The sequence below is a fragment of the Ambystoma mexicanum genome, chromosome 10 (genome assembly GCF_040938575.1).
Source record: "Ambystoma mexicanum isolate Mex_15411 chromosome 10, UKY_AmexF1_1, whole genome shotgun sequence".
NCBI classification, from domain to species: domain Eukaryota; kingdom Metazoa; phylum Chordata; class Amphibia; order Caudata; family Ambystomatidae; genus Ambystoma; species Ambystoma mexicanum.
The window spans coordinates 844,897,457-844,921,595 of record NC_090932.1 but is presented as its reverse complement, the minus strand read 5'-3'; the positions used below and the strand labels follow the sequence as shown (position 1 = coordinate 844,921,595).

Here is a 24,139-nt window from a genome sequence, read left to right as displayed (position 1 = left end):
TCATTACGTTTGCACCAGCATTGACGTGAGCATATGCAGCACAGTGGTTGGAGGGGGTGCTCTGATGCTATAGCAGGCATGGGCCGCAGGGCCCAATTTCCCACCAGCACGTGGGACACGCTGGCTCTCGGTGTGGGCCACTTCCTGAATGGAGCCTATCCCAACTCATCATGTGGGTGATTTATGTTGGTGTTGCTGGATCCTGTATCTACTCCGATCACGTGTGGTGCAAGGTAGGTCAGCCATGAGCATCTGTGTCCAGAATGTCGCTGTTTCACTGGTGCTCGGCTCTGCCCATGTATATCAGCGAGCCTGGCTACACACGGGTGGCAACCTAGCCAACTCAGGAGATTCCAAGCAGCACCCAAACGGGCAGGGGCCATGTATTCCCATGGCCGGATCTTCAATGAGACCATAGTGTAACACGTGCAGTTGCTCTTGGCTGCTGAGAATTAATCTGCTGTCTGGGCAGTTTGATGGTGGCTCTGGGCTGCCTCGGCACATGTGTTTACAGCTACCTGTAGCAGGGTAAATGCCTACAGATTTTAGAAAGGGCTCGGGCATTCGAAACACTCACAGGTTACATTGCTGTGATCCGGCAGTGGGACAAAGAAAGTGGAGTGTCGGACTGGATACTAGGCTCCTGTCCAGTTTGCTGACTGCCGTGCTGAGAGCTCTGGCAGGATCCCGCATCAAATCTGCACAGCTCGGGCTGCCGGCTCCTCCAGATGTGTTGGTTGGACTTCACTCCGCCCACTGATGACTCAGCCTTCAGCGACGTGTCACATGGACCCAAAATGAGCGGTTCTGTTCGATATTGGAGCCACAGGATCCTCAGTCCGTCCGCTGCATGTGGAGACCTTTTAACACCAAATCGGTGGTAGAAAACAGGGTTTATTTAGCAGAAAGATTCTATATGGGCATGTAACTCCCAGTTCAAGCAGCCATCTTCTTGGCTTCTCAACAGCACCCCCCTATTACTAACCGTTTTTTATATTCAGCTCAACTACCCTACTCCTTTAAACATACAATTGTTATTACCTTGGAAAAAAAGCATATCTGGACCTCTCACTATCAGTTAATTTCCACCCTATTTCTCTTCTCCCCTTTCTTTCCACAATACTCAAATGTTTGGTTTACTCCCAAGTATCCCCTTATCTAAATCTTCACTATCTATTTTTTCCACTACCATCTCGCTTTCACCAATATCATTGAACAGAGACAGTGCTTCTCTATGTTTCCAACACTCTACTTTTGGTTTGCCTTGGTAAAATACCCTCCATTCTTAGCCTCTCCAATGTATCCACTGCTTTTGATTTTGTTCATCATCCCACCCTACTCTCCTCTCTTACTTTTCTTGATCTATCTGGTTCTGGACTTCAATGGTTTCATTCTTATCTTTCTAATTGCACATACTCTGCTTCTTGGGCTGGTCAAACTTCACCTCCTGGTCTTCCCTTTCTATACAGTGTTGTTGACCAGGCTTCTGTTCTTGGACCCTTGCTTTATTCTCTTTCCCTTTCTGCTCTCATATCTTCCTTCAATCTCTCTGCCTATTTCTATGCAGATGACTAACACATGTTCTTTTCCATTTCTTCTTCCTTCCAATGCCTCGACTTGGATATCTGCTGTCCAACCATGGATGCAGTCCTATTTTCCTCACCTCAACCCCACCAAAACAGAAACTGCAACAGTTTCTTCTCCTGTTTCACTGCCCGGCTTTAGCTGTCTATACCTTACTTCTTCTTATTCTTCTTCAACTCTTTTCTTTTTCTAATCACATATCCAATACTGCCTGAATCAGCCATTTTCACTTCTATAATATACGTCATGCACATCCATTCCTTTCTTTTCCCGGCACTAAGCTTCTGATTTCAATCTTGATTTTCTACTGTCTCGACTATCACTCTGCTCTATTGAATGGTCTCCCTGCTCTCTGTTCTGTCTTTAATTCCACTATTCATCTTTTGTTCTCCTTGAGCTCTAACTCCTCAATTGCATCATCTCTCTCATCTATCTCCCTTTTTTCTTTTGACTAATGTTTCCTTTTTGACTTTCTTTATATTGTATGTATGTGTATTCATAGCCTCGCGCCACAATTTATTTATTTATTTATTTATTGTTGTATTTCAGTCCATAAAGAACTTTTACAACACTACATACAAAAATAGATGTACAATCATTAACAACAGAAGAAAAAAATGATAAAATTCATCATATATAAATATACATATCAGTACTAATATACAAGACTTCTAATTAATATAAGCAGAAAATCCCTATGATTTTCATGTTAAGACATTTGGTTGTTTTTCAATTAATCACTAATTGTAGTTAGAATAAATTATGCCAAACATTATCAACCATTCGCCATTTGTTTACATATCATTTGCCACTAAAGGACTCAAACAAACGCTGTACCACAGTCCAAATATTGTATAATGCGATAATTAAAACTTCAGAGGAAGAATTAAGACACATGTTCCAGAAGTGGGTAGTCGCTACCCATTCAAAGTGGTGATAATAACGACAATAACGAGCCCTGTAAAGGGCCTCCAATTTTGGACATAATGAAAGCACATGTTGCACTGTTTCTGATGTGCCTGCCACTTTACAGATACGACACATCCTTTGGTCATGAGCAAGTTTCCATTGTGAACCATGAGTGGCTCTTACATGTAATTGGTCAGTACGCATCAAAAGTCAAAATCTCTGCATATCATGACTAGGACACTTTAACAAATACAGCTGCGGGGTACAGTAGCTATACACAATACCTTCAAGGAAAGAACATTTTTTAAGTCCACTTAGGTGATTGATAGTGGCATCCCAGTCTTTCATACAGGATTTCTTCTTAAATGACTTTTTTATTCCCTTGTATCTGTCACAGATTGATCGCTCAATTGACCAGGTCTTACTTAAATAAGACTTTCTGAACATGGCATCGTAAGAATTTATAGAGACAGTTCCCGGTTTTACAGTTATAACATTTTGGCCAATATCACAGAGCAACTCACTGGAGGGATGACACAAAGCTCTGAGGGGCAACAGATCTCTCTGAAGAATCACCAAGGCTTTGAGAGATGTTAAACCAAACTCAGCTCTTATATATTGCATAGGGCACGATGAGGGAAGACCCAATATGGAACACCAAAAATAACTTTCTATTTTGTCCAACCATAAAAGGTTTTCAATTTATTATTTATTTATTTATTTTTTACATTTATAAAGCGCTCACACAGCCCGCAGGCATCGAGGCGCTGTTACAGGAATTGTTAGTTTTTTTTTTTTTTTTTTTTTCTTAGTTGTGTAATTGTTTTTTTTCTTTGTCTTAGTTACGTATTTATAACGCGCTTAAACACTCAGAGGTTTCTAAGCGCGGACCCGGGGATCGAACCTGTTGTTGCTTTGTGTCGTCTTGCTTCCAAGACGCGCACGCTGCCGCTGTGCTATCCTCCCGGGAGCCTCTAAGCCGTATGTCACCACAGGAACAAACCATTGTCGATATAACATTAGGATAGCCTTAAGAGAAAAGCCAGCATATTGTGTTACATGTTTGCGAGTCATAAGTGTAATTAGTCTGGCTCTCTTAATCCTAAACTCTATTAAGGAGAGGTATCCTTGTTTACAGTCCATTTCCACCCCAAGATATTTGTAGACCTCGGTTTAATCAATCACACCCCAGCTGATATTCATAATGGGTCTATTCACTTTCTTGGACAAAATGCAAATGGTTTTGTTTTTTTTCAAATTGATTGTCATGTCATGTTCAATTGCAAAGACACCAAGCTCCTCTAATATTGCTTTCATACCGGCTATTGTGAGATCAACCACCACAAGGTATCTGCATACAATAATGCAGTAATCTTAATCTTGGTGAACCTCGCAGGACAATGAGCCTGACTCTCAAGTCGTCTTATTAATGCTGCAGTGTAAATGTTAAAGAGCGAAGCCGCTAACAAACAACCCTGTTTAACTCCTCTATTTATTTTAATGGGTTTAGTTAGTCTGCCCTCGTTTTCAACGCTGACGCAAACCATATTATTTTGGTGAAATTTGACTATAATTTTCAACAACCATTGAGGGAGTTGAAAGTGGCGCAATTTTTCCCATAATTTATTGTTTTTGACCCGGTCAAAGGCACTACTAAAATCAACATAGGTTACAAATATTGACGAACATAATAGCGTCAAGAAGATGGATGTCGTCAATAGTGGAACATCCGGACCGGAAGCCAGATTGAAATGGGTGGAGAATTTGGTTGGCGCCAGCCCAAGATTGCAAGTGCGACAGTAATATAGAGGCAAAGATTTTACTTGTAGTGACAAGTATCAATAAAATACGATAATTTATTGGTAGTTGATGCAAGCCTGCTTTACACATGGGTATCAATATAGACTTGAACCAGGAGTCAGGGATAGACTTTTCCTGGCATACCTTTTTATATAGCGATGTTAAAATATTAGACCAGGTGATGGGGTCATTTTTGACTACACAGGAAGCAAGGCCGTTGGGGCCAGGGGCCCTAGAGTTATTAAGTTTAACAATGATGCACATAATATCTTTTCTATTAAATTTAAGGGGTCAAGGTCCCTCAGAATTCAAAGTTGGTTCAAAAATAGCAGCATCAAACATAGTCTCAGACAAGAAATCAGCCCACATAGATTCACCAATTGCATTAAGTGGCCGGAACAAATCATTCGACTTAATCTTATTCAAAAGTTTCCAAATTGAGCTATAGTTGCACTTTTGCATGGTATTAATCAGTGTTTGCCATTTCATATTCAGTTTACCTTTATGGTTACGTTTGCACCAACCACTATATGCATTAGTTAATTTTTTCTTTAGGAGCAGCTATTCATCCCAACAAATAGGTAACCTCTTTAATGCTCGCAATTCACGGCGATGAAGACTCCTCACTAACACCAAGTCTCTGTCATACATAGTGTGACAATGTTTCCCATTAGCTATAATGGGGAGCCCAGGTGCAACTGCTAGTTCCATGGTCCATTGTTTGATAATTTGTTCAATATCATTACTATTAAGTAAGTCATTGATAGAAAGCGACATTCAAATTCTTTTGTTTAGCTTTCTAATCTTGGCACCATTCCATTTTATACGAGTACCGGAATTAGATATATCAAGGTTAGTAGGACCATGGTTAGAAAGGCTGGAGATGGAAAGATTAAGTTTAAGTTCAACAGGGACATGATCACTGTAGACAGAGGTACATACTTCAAAATCGCTGATATAGGAGAGGGCAAGAATATTACCACACCAATAATCTAATGTTGCAGACTTATTTCCGCTGGACCAGGTGCATTTTCCTGGAGTATCACTTATAGTCCTGCCATTCAATGGCCATATCTCCCAATCTAGGAAGAAATTAGACCAAGAACGCCCTCTGTCATTACGCTTGCTTTTATACATAACATTAGTTTGAGAAATATTATAAAAGGTCATCATTGTCGAGGTCCCACAATACGCATTGAGGTCACCCCCAATTATAACTATCTAATTTCCACTAATCATCAGCCAACTGGTTAAAAGTTCATCAAGGCTGTCAAGGATAGTATTCATGCAAGCTGAGGACGGAGCATCATAAATGTTAACAAATAACATGTTAGGAGTATTTCTGGCCATTTTAGCCTTAACTTGAACAGCTAGCACCCATTTGTTGCAAGTTACTGTAGAAAATTCATTAGCATAGAAATCATGGAAACTGCAGTTATAAAGCCACCATCGGGGCGCCCTTTAAGTCCCTTTTTTGCATGACGCTGAAAGATATGGTGGGAGTCTATACAAAAATCATACGTGACCCATGTTTCCTGGAGCAGAAATGTAGGAATTTTAACTAATGATCCAAGGGAACCACCAGTTTTCAATGGATGATCGTGGCTTCTTGTATTCCATGATATTGCTTCCAACACTCATGCTTCAGGGCCCTCAAGCTTTCCCAACAGATTCTTTAGCCATTTCCAGCCTGCTTGATTTTCCATGTACTTCACTGGGCCAGCAGGAGCATGAGATTTTTGCTTTGGTTTCGTCATTCTACGATGTACACATGAATTGGACATCGATATTTCAGGAAATGCAATATCCACTTCATACCCAAGAAAGTTTATGGAATCCTCCTGTGTGCGAATAAGTGACACAGTTGCAGGAAGTATACAATGAAGTCTAGAAGCTGCGCCAAACTGGCGCTTAGCTGGCTGCACAAATTCAAAGTCACAAGAGTTAAGTATTCTAAGGGCAGGGATCTTGGTAAATATTTCAATTATGCACATTCTATTCAGGGGATGCTTAATACACTTATACAGCCGCTCACTAATAATGACTACTCTGTTGTTAAGTAGCTCTTAATTTGTTTTCAGTTCTTCTGTTGACGAGTCAACTGCCTCACCAACAGAATTACAAATAATTGACTTTGATGTGTCAGGGTGGCCACATGCCTCAGCTTCATCTGTTAAGGTGTCATTGGAGTTGGAATCTTCCTTAACTTTGGGTTCCTCCTTCTCTGAATGACCTTCAGAAATTAACCAGCTGGATAAAGTGCCGTGTTGGACCGATTGCCTTTTCCTCTTTCTGTTTTCACGTTTGCGAAGACGTTTTGTTCTAATTTTATTATTCACCTTTATTGCAATAGTAGAATTCAAGGGCAAATTATCATTATTCGATAGTTCATCGACACAGTGTTCAGCAATCGGTACATCACTTTGCGTTTACCAAGTCTGTTTAGCGGTTTTGTTTGTTTACGTGGAAGATGTATATAAAGGGACTCTGATACATTGTAAGAGTTGTTAGGTTCAATACTTGGTATAGGCAAGGCTGTAGGAGCAGGTACGGTAGCCATTTCCACTGTGGGTTTTTGAATCAAATTGTCATCCATGCTTGGCCGTGGTTCCATTTTTGACTGCATTAGAGATTCGAGCAGTAAACAATGTTTTTGCGTTTGGTAATAAGTTTGATCCGTGAGTTTAATTAAGTTTTAAGAGCAAAGTGAACAAGGCCAATGTTAGGGACAAGTTATTTTCATTTATTTGCACTTTTGTTTTAACTGGTTCAGTCGCACACCCATCAGAGATATCAATTATTTCCACTCGTTCATTATGGTGCGGAAGCTGGAAACTTGAGATACCTGATAACGGAAGCAGGGACTGAGTGCTAGACATTCGGGGAGGGTGGTGATTGTTTTCAGCGGTGAAATTAAGTGTAAGTGCTGATGATTTATCACACATATGTTCAGCCATTGCAACTTCAGCCTCATCAGTTTCCCTATTAGTTCCGCACAGGCGGTAACAAAGTTCTAATAATGATTTGTCATCAATGACATCTGGCATAGGTTGCGGGGAGGGTATTTCCATAACAATTTGGAGGTAAATCAGAGCTCAGGGTAACAGTTTCTTTACCAGAGGGTAGAGGACCTAGTGTATCAACATTTTTTAAAGATGTATTATCAATTTTAAAAAAGTCCGTAATTTGGTCAGATGAGATTAAGCATAAAGATTTAGCTAATCGAGGGGGTTCGGGGTCCATATCCATGTGAAGAGAAACACTCACTTTATCCAATTTACTAAGTGCACCTTTATTCTCTCGCCGATAGCTAGAGTTTTTACCATATGGCTTCCTCTTGCGTAAATCATAATGCCTCGTTGTGGGGGCCGCTTTACCAGGCATCTCTATTAACAAGAGGAAAAGGTGCTTACTTCTTCACAGCCGAACACGGCCAAACACACGCTGCCCACATTCCGCTCGCGCTCCGCGTGGGGCTTTGGGCTTATAGAGTGTTCACAGACCGACAAGATCGTCTTTCAATGGAAAGGGAACAGAGACTTCCAACAGCAAAATAACACAGAGAAAAATAAAATCAGCTGCAGCTCCTCTCAGGTCCCAACAACTCTCTTTCACTATCTTTCCTCACTGGTCTACCTCTAGTCTCCTCCATGTACTCTCTGCTTGCAATATTTTCATGGTCTATGTGTTCCTAAACCTCCCTGTGCCACCTCTTGTTTCTGCTCTTTCATCTTTCACACTGCTTTTCCCAAAGCATTGGGATTATCTTTCTCTTGCTGTCTGCTCTTTGCCTACTTTTCATCTCTTTCGTACCTGGTTAAAAACTAATTTTCTTTAACTTGTTTTGAATAATTAAGTATTTCATGTTCTTCTGCTTATTTTTTATTGTGCTCGCCTCTTTGTATAAATATGCACCATGTTGTTCTAGTGTATGTTTAGGCTTTGGTGAGAGCACTATATTAAGCCAAATAATACAAATACACTCTTTCAAAGCCGGTTGCTTTACCAGCCAGAGATACCAGCTCACACGAGGATGTCTCAGGATATCTCTCCACAAGCTCATCAACTGAAGGGCACCCCGCAGAGGCGTTGCCATGGACAAATGGAATGAACACTTTAAACTGCCTACCAAGCCCTCAAGTAATCTTGCCACACAATCATTCTCAGTGTCTTAGCTCAAACAGACCGGAACCCCCAGCTGTGCAGTGACTGAACTCTATGCCAATTATATTATTAGAGTATCACGTGATTTCTCTCTCTGAGTGGCATGCTTGCCACATAACTTAGAACGCATCCACAGGTTCATAGCAGCCCTTCGGCCCCTTTTGTTCTCCAATTACATTGCCCTCTCACACAGTCTATTCTAGACCACGCCACATCTGGCCTCCTAGCTTCACATCCCTGAATTAAATGTAAACTGTTTCAACGCGCCTGATAGCATCATAGTATGCCACCCTCCAGTCAAGCCTCAGACATGTTAGACCACTACGGTGGTGACTGGCACAGTATAGAATTAATAAAAAAAGGAAAAATATATTTAAAAAAACAACTAAATATAAAATAGTTTACAGTAAACCTTTGACATGAACGTTTTTGCTCTCTTATTTACCACCAGTCTCCTCCAGTTCTTTGAGATAGCTTAAGAGAATTTAGGGGACATTGAAGTACGCAACAGAACAATATGCGCTTCCTTTCCGTGTTTTTGTGAATGCCTTCCTATCCCTGACAGCATTTGACAGTTAGATCTCCTTACTTTAGCAGTGGAAATTGACTTCTCAATTGTTCCACTAACAATAAGACGTAGCACCTTGAAATGAAAAGCGTATCGTCTGTTACTGGGTTGGAGGAAATTGTTGCATTTAGTGGTGTGGGATTATGTGTGTAAGGAGTTTGGGGGGTATTTGAAGCTCTGACAGATTTCTCCCACCACCAAATACACAGAAGGCTGCATGGCCACCCATCTGCCTCTATAAATCCCTTAAAGGAAAGAGGTATTTGCAAACAATTTGAATGTATGAACTAAAATACACTTCTCCATGATGCTCAAATTATTCCTATTCTGGGGGATAGTGTTGGTGCAAATGAATGTGAGATTTTACTCACCTGGATTTTGAAAGGGTATGTGAAGGATTTGCCTGACTAGATACCACCCAATTCCCCATTTACATTGCTGTTTGCAAAGTACCCAAGTCTGAGAGTCAGCTTTGGGGGAAATTAATTTGTGTTTTGCCTGGTTTTAATCGAATCCTGAAGGCTTCCAGTCCTACATTTGAAAAAGAGTGAGAACCCTAATGTGTTATCCTTACTGGGGGGGGGGGGTTAATGAACAACCTCTGTCTGAAATCCTTTTATTTTAATTTTTCCTTCCAAATTGTGATTTGATTTCTAAGAGATTTTCACTCCTTTTTTGTTTTTGGGTGATTATTTACTAATCAAGGTCCCCTTTCATTTTTTTGACATTCATCTTTTTTATTTATTAATGTGTTAGAGCTTAACATAAGCTTTTCACATAACATAAATCTATACAAATTATAAAAGTAAATACTATAATTTCATTAAACATATTTATATTAACACTATTTTACATTTAATAGTTAACCAAGAAAAAAGCAAGAAGAAGAGAAAATAAGAATAATGAATAATACTCATCACATTATAACAAAAATATTAAGAACAAAAGTGAATTGAAATTAAAAGTTAAGATTCCATCGAACGGATGTTTGAGCAGTAAATCAACTTAGTGCTCTGTTTGCCTATCTAGAGTAATTTTGTGACACATTCTGATTAAAAAAATAAGAGAGATTCATGAAAACAAATTGTTGGTACAAATACTTCATAGTTCAAAAATAAAGTTTTTTGGTCCCATCAACAAATTGAAAGAGAGTAACAACTATATAGTTATATCGAGCTGTTTCTCAACTATCAGCCACACAATATACATTGCAATGTGGAGTTTCATCCCAGATGCATTAAGCGCCCTTAGCCAGAAGTCATTGCTGCTGATGTGATCCATTCTGTGAATAAAGTCGCCATAACAAGTTGAGTAGGTTTTTATCATGGTAGGGCATCTAGTGAGAACATGTTTACCAGTTTCAATGATGGATCTATTCATGCAGAGTCGACAGAAACTTTCTGATTTGGCTAGATTGCTCATAGTCCCGCTGGTAGCTAGTACCGGTAATTGATCAATCCTCAGCAGAAGGATAAACCGTCTCAATCGAGGTGAGGGGCATAGAGACAGATATGGTGATGGCTTCTTAAAAATGTATTCGTATGTTGTACAAATTTATATCGTTTCAAATCATCCAAATGTGCAAAGTTATCTATCCAATCATCTAACTCAGATTTTTTTGACAATGCCCATAATGCACTGACTTGATTCCCGTAAGGCCTATTGATCCAGCCGATCTTTTCCAGGGAATCAGTCATTTGTTTTTTCATAAATGGGAATGTAGAAGATTTGTTGATTTCATTGTGCATTACGTTCAGCAGAGGGTTTTCTGATTGAGGTGACATTTTTAGATAGAGTTCAGCCCTTTTTCTAAGTACTTGAGCTTTCCATGAAATGAGGCCCAATTCCAATCTAAGGATGGACATGGGTATACAATTCGGGAGACCAAGTATTTTTTTCCAAAATTTCCCCTCAAGTATTTGGAGCCATCCAAGATCTATAAGCTGTAAGGCTTCAAGGCCATAGATGATCATTGGAGTTAGTACTTGCTGATATAGTTGTCGTGCTGCCCAGACAGTGTAGCCACCATGAGAAGAAGAAAAACAATGTATCAGGGAAGTGATTTGGGCCGCTCGCGTAATTCGAGCTTGCTTACACATAGTGTATTGCCCCTTAGGTTCTATCTCAATGCCCAGATATCTGTAATAGGGTGTGTATAGTATTGTAGTTCCATGTATTTTGACATTGACCCGTGCAATCTTTTTGCTACTAAGGACCATCATCTGGGTTTTGTCCAGGTTGATTATTAAGCCGTTTCTTTGGGCATAGGTCCATAGACCCTCTGCAGTATTGCGGAGACCACTGACTGTGTGGTCCATAATGACCAAGTCGTCGGCGTAGGCAAGCGCAGAGCAGTGAACTGGGCCTATCTTGGGTGGACAATTATGTTCTGTTGATAGTACTTTTGGGATGTCGTGGACAAAGAGATTGTAAAGAATCGGAGCCGTCACACAGCCTTGCTTTACACCATGAGTTTGGTCTATCTTGTTGGTCATATTCCCATTTGCATCTAATTTCAAAGAGACTGTAGTATTACAATGTAGCAGCTTCAGGTAGTAAAGTATTCCTTTCGGACAGCCCAAAGTCTCAAGTCTAGCCCACAGCAGATCTCTAAGGACTAGGTTGAAGGCCGCCCTGAAGTCAATGTATAATACATACAATGGAGGGTTGCCAGAAGTTCTGGCTCTGTTACGTAACATGTCCATTACAGTTAAATGATGCACTGTAGAGTATCCACTCCTGAAGCCGCATTGGAATCTATCCAGGATCTTTTCCTTATCCACCCATATATGAAGTTCATGGAGTAAGTACGTCGCAAATAGTTTGCCCGCACAATTCGAGCATGGACAGAAGACGATAGTTAGAAGGATCTGTCCGATCTCCCCTCTTGTAGATCGGGACCAGAATCGCTGTCGGCCAGGATTTCGGGATGAGCCCATCTTGTAGAGTCTTATCGAATAATATTTTCAGGACCTCTGCCCAATATTCCGGGTTGCTTTTCAATATGACATTCACCAGGCCATTAGGTCCAGGTGCTCTTGATGCTTTGAGCTTTTTTATCATGGCCGCCAGCGATTCCGTCGTCACCTCAAAGGGGGGAGGAGGTCGAACCGAAGTTATCATTTCCTGGGAGAGTACTGCAGAGTTATAATTGCGGCTTCTCAAAAATTCCTCCCATTGACTTATCCCAATAGGGTTATTAAGGGAACTACTCGTGTCATCCCTTGCCTGCCTAATAGGCCCCATATAGAGCGAGTATTCCCGGCGCAAAGTATCTGAACCATCTTTTGCCATTTGGCTGCATATCGTTTCTGTCTAAGCCATGATCTAAAAGCATTTTTGCGCTTCTTGCTTGAAATCTGGTAGCTATCCCATGTGATGGAAATTTTACATAGCTTCCTGAGCTCTGCTCTTAATGTTCTTTTAGCGTCTCTGATTTCAGCATCGAAAACATTGATTGATTTGGTATCTGGGGCAAGCATGTTAATATTGGCTGTCGCATAGTTATATGAGAAAGAAGTAATCCACTCTTCTATCTCATTGTAGGTCATAGGTTGGAGGGCTTCCCATCCCCTGTTTGTCATGTCTATTGTGGCTTCAGCTGCTTTCAAGATGTTTTTTATCGAACCAGCGAATGTTTGAAGACGTATGATTCGTTCTCAGGTCACCAATGGGTCTAAGTCGAGCATGCTGTAGCAAGAAATCAAATGATAGTGTTAGTGAGGCGTGATCACTCCAGTCGTTGTTATTGACTTTCATATCGATGATCCTTTTAGCCATTATGGGGCTTACACAGATATAATCAAGAGTACTTTTGGTTTTGCCATTGCTCCATGTAGGTTGCCCTGGATAGTCACTGCTGGTTCAGCCATTTAGTATTTCGAGGTCCCATGTATTGAAGAAATTGAGCCATAATAGTCCCTTGGAGTTCACTTAAGGGTGCCACATTTTACCTATCCTCTTCAATGAAGGATTTTTGCTTCTGCTAACAGATCCCACAATATGGCAGTTCAGATCACCTGCAATTATTACAAGATTTTTTCCTGTGTCAATCATCCAGTCGATCAGCAGGTCATGGCAAGCTTCTTGTATAAGATCTCTCCTAGAGGATTCAGGTGAATTGTAAAGATTGATCAATAACATTTTGTCCACTTTGTCATTGCCGGGGAGTTCTAGTTCAACCACTAGCACAAATTCATCCATGCTAGAATGGATCCGAGTTGACTTTAATGGATGTGAAATTCCAATGAGGAGGCCCCCATATGGTCTTCCCATGGGACCCTTTTCGGCTAATTCCTGATGGACGGTGTAGTCATTAAGAAGGGCCCGAGAGGTAAGCCACGTCTCCTGAAGACAAATGCGGGTATGACCTGCTAACATGGGGGTTGAGCCATCTGCAGATAATAAATGGCTAAAACCCTGACAGTTCCATGTAACTAAACTTTGATCTCATTGGGCTAGTGACAATACTGGGAGAGACTCAGCTAGCCATTTAAGAACATTCTGAACATCTGCTAGCTGTACTGAGTTGCCTTTTGGTAGCTGTGGCATCTTAATTTCTTCAGTTTTGGTACTTGCCACTAGCACTGGCCATTGTGGATCAGTTATGTTAGGGTAAGCATCAACTTCGATATCCACTTCCCATAGACTGGCTTTAAAGTTGCGTATCAGGTTAGCTGTTGCTAAAAAATTACAGTGGATTGCTGATGTGTTGGAGTTCCTTGCTTTCAGTGGTTAAACAAATTCAAAGTCCTCCCATCTCAGCACTCTCAGATGTGGGATAGAGTGTAACATGGTCATCAGCGCTGATCTGGAGATCCAATCATGATCACTGTTCTGATACAGGTTCTTGATAATGCAAGTCCTTCTGCCTTTGGGAGATATCGCATTACCTTTATCATCATCTGGAAGTGCGGTACGTAGGGTGGGTAAGATGTCAATTTGAGATAGATTGATTGGATCAGTATTTATATCATTCGGTGCTAAATTTACTTCCTGCTCGCTTAAACAGAATGAGGGCTCTACATCCCTCTCATCAGCTGGAATTGGGATGTCATTCTTATTCAAGTCCACCTCTTCAATTGGATGTGCGGTGATGCTCTTGTCGAGGATGAGCCAGCTGGTCAATTTGCCCTCCTTGCCAATGGTGCCTTTACGCGCTCGGGCCGCTTTCCATTTGACTTTTCTTTGGCCCTGTTTGGGGGTACTACCTTCTGTGGGTATAGATATTCCCTCTGCTGTATCAAGTAGTATTATAGTGGCCAATTGACGCTTTTTCTTCGCGATCACTCTTCTGGTCATCCGTCGCTGTTTGCGTGAAAAAAATACATCCACATTAGTAGTGATATTTAGATCATGGTCTACTGTTTCAGGGCATTCTGGCAGAGAGACGTTCCTTTCCTTTGGTACAGACTCCAGGTTGCTGTTATTAGCCGTATTTCCTGCTGGCAAGGTAAGGGTAACTTCTAGTACCCTCCCGGACATCTTCAGCAGGATATTTAAAGCAAATTGCAAAGATGCGACTGAGGATTGCAGATCCCCCAAGGTCGTTTGACTTTCCCCATGCTCTCTGCTGCTATCTGCTTCCGATGATTCCAAATGTACATTCAGATTGGGAGAGGCAGATAGTCTGTTAGATATTTCTCGTTGTAAATCAGTAGGCAGAGGTTGATAGCTGTTGGTCTGATTGCAGGGATTATTTCCTACTAGAGGGGTCATAGATCTCTGCATAGATAAGCAGAGTTCTAATAATGAGTTGTTATCAATGGCACTTTCTCCTAATACATCTACTGCATCTGTGGTGTTGTTCATGTTTTGACTGCCAGTCACTTTTTCCATATGTACTGGAGAGCTTATTATATTTGAGGTACCAGGGGGTGGAAAAAAGTCAGTGATTGCACCTCTCTCCACAAATGCTGCTTTAGATCTTTTACAGCCACTCGTATTGGATGTGGAGGTCTTGGTCCTCTGGTTGCGTAGGTTATATCTTGTCGCTGAGCACTTCTTGACTGTAAGCATTGTTAAACTTGCGATACTGCTTATATTAATGGTCCCTCGCAGATTTGTGTAGCGTAGTTGCTAGTAAAGGGGCTAAATAGCCACACTGCCTTATAAATAGTAGGTTAGTGTGCCTCTTGCCCCTCTAGATCAGACCAAGCCAGGCAGTACTGAAAGTAAGGGTCTATTCCCTATTGTCGAAAAGTCTATTGCTGTAAGGCGACTTATCACTAATTCGAGTAAGCTTAGGACCCCTTTCAGAGATCTGCAGTCTGCAAGTTAAAAGATTCAGGTGCTTGTAAATATGACTGTTAATACCTTAAGTATATCACCAGGATCAAAGTCGTTGCCCACAGTCTCCTGGAAAGGTAGTGAGATGGCCCCAATGACTGTCGCGAGTATAGAACAGGGGAAAGTAATTGGAAAGAGGAGGGAAATATACCTGTAAGATTCCCTCCAAGTCTACGTCTGGAGAGCTATAGAATGACTATGACCTCTAAAGGGCGAGGGAGCTGGTCACACAGTAGAGCACTAGGGGCACACAATACCCGTATTCATATAAGTGCGGCTCTAATAAAGCTCTACTATCCCTTCTAGTGAGCCGCTGAGTTGTTGGTGCCCTTAAAATACTAGTGCCTCTGTCGGAAGGGATAGCAGGTCGACATATGTAGCATGTAACGCCCAGCAAACAGTACAGATTCGAGTTGTACAGCTCTATTGCCACTCCTCACCTTCAACAATCATTAGCACCGGGAGAGACAAGCGTAGCCTCAATTCCTCTTGCTTCCTCGTAGGCGGCTGCAGCTCAAGAGGATAGAATGGGCAGAAGGAATAAGCCTCACATCCCCTCTTTCCACAACCTCCGTTAGGTTGTTAGAGGAAAGAACCCAGCAACAAATGACGAGGCGCGTTGAGAGATCGTCCAGCCGTCAAGCCGTCAAGCCGCACCAACAGTAACAGCAGTAACTGTGGTCGCTTCCGACAATCACCAAAGCTTCACTGTAATCATTTTTGACATTAAGGTAGTTTTGTTATACTTGCATGGAATGCTAGAATATGCCACGTCAAGCCATATTATGTCTGGTTATGTAATATTTGCAATGTCATGTCACTTTGTAAAAGTCAGACAAAGGCTGCAAGCAGCAGAAAAGTGACATGTAGCACTCCACCCACCCTAAATAAATAAATAATGCATGTTGTTGGCACCCGGTTAAGGTAAAGTGCCACATCGCCCAATGCAGAACTGCAAAAGCAGAACCTGCAACTTTTCTGAGCCTATGATCTCCCTGCTGTTTTCTGTCAACAGGATGAGGTTACTGCAACCAAGGTTGATAAGAGATGTCAAGGCTGGATTATGCAGAGTAAGTCCCAGGAGAGCCCAGCCTCAGGCCAAGAGAAATCCATCCGCCCACACTACAATTAACATGCCAAACAAGGTCATAGCAGGCCTAGACAACTTCCGTGCAGGCTGGTCCTGGCCCTTGTTCCCAGTGGAGCAACAGAGCAAAACCCACCTTCATTTAAGAGTGCCCGTGGTTCCTCCATCTTTCCTGTCTAGAACAAATGGCCATTGGGGGCCAATCAGTGTCTACGGAACAAGTGGAAGAGTGTGTAACCTCCTGCTCCTTTGGGCATCACTTGACTATTCCTATGCTGTTCAGGAAATCCTCAAAGTAAGTGCTTAAGTTGTCAGTTAGCCCCTGCACACAGGACCCTGTAATACACAGTTTTACTCAGACTGTTGTCCTTAGCGTTAATGTCTCCTTTGATGCAGCTAGCCAGCTATGCATGTTACACCCTTGACTCTAATTTAATTCCCTCACACTGCATTCCAGACACACCTAGAAACGGACCTGCACACAGAGCTCAGGGTACGTCTGGTCTGCACACATCAACACAGCAGCAACGCTATTGTGCGTGTTCCCTCTCTTCCCACTTACCTAACCGCTCCACCGTCCCTTTCAGAGCCACCAGAACACCTGGCGACCATGCAAATGTCGCCAGTTTATGGTATAAATCCCAATTACATAAGCTAACATGATGTGGCATGTGATGGTGGAAAAATGTAGACATGACATAACATAACACCTAGAAAACCATACTTACATGAATACATGATGCCAATGTCTGGCAAATGGTCTGAATATCGTACCCTATGATGCTGAAACTTTGAAAGTAAATTGAGTGCCTTGGTGCATGATGGTGATGCCTGGCAAATGGTGTCAGTAACTCAGAACATGTTGGGGCTACCTCAAATCCTGTGTGAGTTCCTGGGCGTATGATATCAATACCTGGGAAAATGGTGCGTGTGGCATTCTGAGGGTAATAGTTGCCAAATGGTTTGGGTTCCTAGGCATAGGATGCCAATACCTTGCAAATGGTGTCAGTGCTTGGGCATATGTTGGCTATACTTGGCAAGTGGTCTGGATAACTGCACATATAATGTCAATACCTTGCAAATGGTGTCAGTGCTTGAGCATATGTTGCCTATGCTTGGCAAAGGGTGGGAATAATTGGGCACATGATGCCAATACCTGGCAAATGGTGTAACTAAGTGGGCATCTGATGACAATGCTTGGAAAATGGTGTGCACACTTGGGGGCATGATGGCAATAGCTGACACCTAGTGTGATTATTTGGGTATGCCCCCTTGCAAATACTGGCGTATTTACACATTTCATGGCGATACTTGGCATGCGATGGTATACTCTACGAAAGGATGACGTTTCCTGGGCGCTCTGTTTCATGGCAAAACCTTCCAATTGATGGGAGAAGCTAAGTGTATGATGGCAACAGAAAGCAACTGTCTTCACTCCTTGGTCAGGGCAAATACTATGAGGCCACTGCAGCGGCATGTGTGTGCTACACAAATGGCAATTAACAAGGCACGGCATATGATGGTGATCATTGAAAAATGGTGCATATGATGGCTGTGAGCATTTTCACATTACTATTTTCTTGTCATTGAGTAAAGATCCTAATGCTTGCTGGACCTGGAGACTAACAGCACATATGAAAGTGACGCGGCCTCATCGCCAACTCTCTTTCTTTCTTTAAAGGGACGTTCAGCGCATTGAGTATTGGGGCGCTGCAGGAGGTGGTGGACGTGAGCAAACCCGACTTCGTTCTGCACCCAGAGAGATACTTTGGAGAGAGGCCAGAGCAGAGGACATCCAGCAATGAGAAGCTTCCCACCCTGGCAGAAAGTAAGCATTCTTCATTGTCTCCTGGCCGCATACATCACTGACTGGCAGAAAGGTGACCAGCTGATGAGATTCCCCCGTCCGCGCCGCTCGCGCCTGGGATGAGTAATGAGCTGCCACTCCTGGACTTGCAGCGCAGGGCATTTCCTTGCGGCGCATGCGCCTGCCTGCCTAACACAATCTTTCAAGTTCAATGTCGTTTTCGGAGCGTGGACACTTTCAAGGTTTTCCCTTTTACCTCATTTGAAAAGAGGCTCTTATCTCATGATTGCTAAAGTTATAGCTTTATAACGGCGCTGATTGGCGCATCCAAGTAGTAGCGGTGACTGCCTCAGTGGAACAGCAGTCTTTGCTGCATAGTTGATTTTCTATTTGTGATTGTGCGAGTGTCATACGGTGGCCTGAATTACAGGTTTCTTAGTAAAGTCCTTCGAATATGCACCACTGGTTCTCTAGAACAGGCATTGCAGATGTGTTTGTATGAGACCATCAAGTGAGGGGAAAACACTGATTTAAAAATATAGGGCCGGATTCACAAAGCGGTTCGTGTTCAATGGGGGCGCAACCTTAATGTGAAGTGTAAAAGTCGTGCGTAAGGCTTTTACGCCTTCCGTTAACGTTACCCCTATTATCATTTGAATGGCAGGAAGAAGGAGAGGAACGCAAATTGCGTTTCTGCCACCTCCTTCCTTTCCTCTTCCATGGATTTTCATGCTTGCGCAAATGCTGGAGATCCCTATGCAACATTTAAAATTACAAATAAGAACTGTCCGACATTCTTGAATTTCAGACTGCATTCATTTTTCATTGTGAACACTGCTTACCATGCACGCAAGGTAAGCAGTGTTCACAAAAGAAAATGAAATGCTCTCCACCATGTGAGTTATAATTGTGAGCGCAGCTTGCCAATGCGAGCATAGCAAGCAGTGCTCACAATCAAAAGTACCTACTGCCATGCATGCCAGGGACGGCATTTCACAAAAATGCCAGAGGTAGCGGAAGTGACATCACACGAGCCATGACCTCTGATGACATCACATCAAGTGATGTCATTTGACCCCAGCACGCAGTGACATCACGGGAAGTGATGGAACACAACCTTTCACCCCTTCATAAAACTGGTAGTGGCATCACATAGAATTGTTCCTAAGTACACTACGAAAAATATGGTTACGATATCACTGTAATGTGATATGCATTGCATACAAGAATGGATCACCATATGTATCGTTAATATCAGTGTGTATTGTCCCATATTCTCAAATTACTGTGAATGTAAGCAGACGTCCAAGGCCAAATGATAATGATGTGCTATTATTTAGCACTTACGCTTAAGCGCTTTAGTTTCTACAGAACAAATATACATATAATATCACCCAACCTGTGTTGGTACTCATTTAATAACCTCAGAAGGATGAAACGCTGAGTTGGCCTTCCTGGGATTCGAACCTGCAACATGCAGACCACACAAAATGCAGCAGAGAGTGCTCAACCCACTGAGCTATCTTACCAGCTATATCTATCTTACTGGCTACAGTAAAATGAGCAATTACATGCCTGAATGTACTAAAAATCAGAAAGCAAATTACACTCTGTAGTGGATACCATTAAACTGGTAACAGATGTAACAGCAGGCCAGTTCATCTGCAGGTCTGGTGCAAAGTTGGTCACATGTCAAGCCTGCGTGGATCTACTTTTCAGGCTTCTGAGGTTGGAAAAATACATACCATTGGGAGGGTTTATAACTGTATTAAAGAATGTAAAGTAGCGCATGGAAAGCAGCGCGCACACACACAGTATCCCCTACTCTGGACACTCGTTACCTCATAAATGCAAACAAAAGCATGCCAGGAAAGATAGACACATTACAACAAACATTAATTGTGGCACAATGAAATCAAGGGCCACTTTATGTGCTATTGTCAAACATTTCTACAAGGTAAACAAGCTGTTAGACACAAGGATTTTGCCAAGTGACTGAGGACAACTAGATGGAATGTCTTGTGTTGATCATAACAGAGACAATGGCAGAAAAAAACCTACTATAATTGCAAATTGCAAAAAGCAAAATGCACAGTCCCAAATGAATGCTTATTCTACAGACTAAATCAGTGACTCATCCCCTGAAGTGTGCCTGAAAAAAACCATTAATGAGTCTAGCAAATATTGTATAGAATTCCAGAAAGACAAATTATTTGTTATTCCTATTCGTTCTTATTTAGGGTCACTGGCTGCTCAGTGTTACCCTTGTGGAACCCCCTGTTTTATTTAAAGAGTCCGGAACAAGAAAGCCAGCCACTCCAGAAACAAAGAGCCACATGGCACGGGCCCAGCCCAGGAGCTTCAATGTAAAGATTTTTTTATTTTGTTTAGGGGTAGCAAGGAAGACCACAGGGGTATCAAGAGAGAACTCAGGGTCATAGTTACGACCCCTCCCGACCCACAAGTAACATCCCTGCAGCATGCCAGACAGCGTTTACTCCCTTTGCACTGGGGAGCAAAATGACCTCCTGTGGGCCTGAATCACAAAGCATTTTTCTATGGGAAAATCCTATTGAAAAACGCTTTGGAGCTAATTTTGAAAAAATAGTAATTTGGCACCATAGCCAGGTCTCCAGCACCAAGGTTTCGTCATTTGTGCCTCAGAGTGGAAATGTGAATGTCAAAAGTCATTGTCCAAGTTATACGCTGCCTTTTGCTTTTCACATTTGCACTCCGCAGTGCAAATGAAGTAAACTCTGCCTGAAATGCTTGCATGCCAGGCAGCGTTTATTTTTAATTATGAGGGCGGCACTCACAATTACAAATACACGCTGTCCGACATGCTGGCATGTCGGACAGCGTTTAATGTTCATTGTGAAGACTGCTTACCATGTGCGCATGGTCAGGGGCGTAGGAGATACACAATTTGAGAGAGACAGGGAACACCTGGGGGACTTTGCTACAGTCACAACCAAATCCAAGCTGCCATAGGGCAGAGTGCTAAAGGGTTAAAACGGCTATAAACAAATGTTAGATGTCGTTTAAGAAAGAGCACCAAATAAGGGCAGTTTTAAAAACCCAGTAACACTTCAAATAAGTTGTAGATATTTCATCCATGGCACAATATTTAAAGCTAATTGTAAACACGTTTTCATCAAAACAGTTCAAAATAAAGTATTTGTGTTCTGCTAAAACAAACTTTCAAACATTTAAAATCTTACAAAAGGGATTTTCAGGAAACAAAATTCTCTTTCTCTCTTTGAAGATTTCAATGGGAGGGAGAATAGCTCAGGTTATCTTACCCAGAGTCTTTAGACCCCCCTTGTCAATTTGCATATTTAAGTAGCATTTTGGTGCTAGACTGCCCCAGGGCAGGACAAAGACTGCTATGTTTGGGATATTTCTTCTCTGTGAAAGATAGTGAGCTAAAGACTCTGGGTAAGTCTCTCGTAACCAGGACTAATGTCTGGCAGAGAGACTCCCAGGACCCCCCTTGTCAATTTGCGCATTTAAGTAACTTTGTGTCTCACCCTAAGTTACTAGGGGAATCCAGACGTGGACCCCTTGCTCACTATTCTTAGAGAGACACAGCTCCTCCCCACTGATGAGGTCCAACCAGACCGAAACACGTGTCAGGGGATGCTGTTGGTACTCTTGTTCAGAGGAGAATTGCTTAGCATTTCAGTGCTGGACTGCCCCAGGGCAGGACAAAGACTGACATGTTTGGGATATTTCATCTCTGTGAAAGATAGTGAGATAAAGACTCTGGGTAAGTCTCTCGTAACCAGGACTAATGTCTGGCAGAGAGACTCCCAGGACCCCCTTGTCAATTCGCATATTTAAGTAACTTTGGGTCTCACCCTAAATTACTAGGGGAATCCAGACGTGAACCCCTTGCTCACTATTCTTAGAGAAGCACAGCTCCTCCCTACTGATGAGGTCCAACCAGACCGAAACACTTGTCTGGGATGCTGTTGGTACTCTTGTTCACAGGAGAATCGCCTAGCATTTCGGTGCTGGACTGCCCCAGGGTAGGACAAAGACTGACATGTTTGGGATATTTCTTCTCTGTGAAAGATAGTGAGCTAAAGACTCTGGGTAAGTCTCTCGTAACCAGGACTAATGTCTGGCAGAGAGACTCCCAGGACCCCCCTTGTCAATTTGCGTTTGATTTTAATTCCATCACTTCGCTCAGATACAGTGGCGATGAGCCTGTCAAGCACTTACAGGTAATCAGAAGAAGGCGGAAATCAAATCTATCCTCAACTGGGTTTTCCAATGGAGGCTCCTTATTGCCTCTGAAACATGGTCTGCTTTTAAAGTCCATGACGGTTCTAACGGCATTGTTCTGTACAACCTGCAACCAGCAAATGTCAAATTTAGAGGCCAGCTATCAGACTACTACAATAATCAAGCCTAGAACCTATCATGTTCCTTGCTATTATCTCAAGATTGGCTCTAGAGATAAATGGCCGTGCTTGCGCCATCAATTTTGTATAGTAATAGGCTGAGGAAATTAGACTGCTAACCTGTGCTTTCATGTCAAGGTAACAATCAAAGAAGACCCCCAAAAGTCTTCACTTTGTTCTTTGTTTTTTATAATGCAGCCATCAATTTGAATCTGGGAATATTGAAGTCCCATTTTATGAGTCCTAAACACAGTGCCAACAAGCATCAGCTCCATGTTACCTGTGTTCAGAGCAAGGCCATTGTTACACATCTACTGCTTGATCAGTTCATAGATTCTATTGATGGTTTTCTCGTACACAGAGAAGTTGCCTGAGAGGGGGATGACACATTGTGTGTCATCTGCAAAATTTGTGAAATCTCTTTTATGTTCTTCTAAATGTTTTATAAAAGCAACAGTGAAGATGTTATAAAATGCAGGGGACAGGCAAGCTCCCTGAGTTACACCTTGTGTGAGCCTGACGTGTTCTGCATCTGCCGTAGGGCTAATGACTCTACACCATCAATTACTGAGGAACGATTCGGCCCAGCGTACCGCCTACCCTGAGAACCCCGCCACCTCCCTTAGCTTGGAGACCAATAGTGAGTGATCTACCAGGTCATTGTCATCATAAATCTAGGCACGGATGCTTATTACCAGTTCTCCATCAGATGCCATTCGAATTGACATCATGAAGACTATCTCCCCAGATCTTTTGACAGTACTCACAGCTGCAGTGAATAATTCATGTCAATCTGGTCTGGTCCCCCCTGAACTCAAAGCGGCTAGAGTTGTTCCTCTTCTAAAAAAGCCATCACTTCACCCCAGTATTCTGTCTAATTTCCGTCCTATCTCTCTTCTTCCTTTTCTCTCTAAATGAATTGAATCTTTGGTATCACCCCTTCTTTCATCATTTCTCGAATCTTCTCATCTTCTTGACCCAGCACAAGCTGGTTTCAGGCCTGGTAGAGGCACGGAGAGTGTACTGGTCGCCTTCCAGGACAATATGTCCAGGCTGGTAGACTCAGGGGGGGTTGGAGCCCTGATATTGTTCTATCTGTCAGCGGCCTTCAACACTGTTGACCACCCCATCCTGTTGTCTCGACTGGCCCAGATAGGGATATCTTGCCAGGTACTAGCCTGGTTCACCTCGTTTCTGGCAGATCGTACCCGGACCATCTCCATGACACCTTTTCTATCTGCTCCCTGTCTTCTCACTTGTGGTGTCCTGCATGGCTCTTCCTTGTCTCCGATTCTATTTAATATCTACATTTGGGCACTTGTGTGTCTCATCCACTCACACGGCATCAGGTGTTACTCGTATGCTGACAACACCCAGATCCTGATCCGGTTAGATCTCAATCAGGCTGAGATGGCGTCATGCCTGCGAGGATGCCTGGCAGCCGTGGGCGAATGGATGAACCACCACTGGCTCAAACTGAACGGAGACAAGACATATGTTTGTTTGTTTGTTTGTTTATTTAT

General features: G+C 42.4%; 1 protein-coding gene across 1 annotated transcript in view; it reads left to right on the top strand.

The window, feature by feature from the left end:
* WDR49 (WD repeat domain 49) overlaps nucleotides 1–24,139 on the top strand; it is a 723,235-nt gene that overhangs the window by 558,519 nt on the left and 140,577 nt on the right. Inside the window, exon 18 of the mRNA XM_069618491.1 lies at nucleotides 18,082–18,228. Coding sequence (XP_069474592.1) covers nucleotides 18,082–18,228 — 147 coding nt within the window. The remainder of the gene's footprint in view (nucleotides 1–18,081; nucleotides 18,229–24,139) is intronic.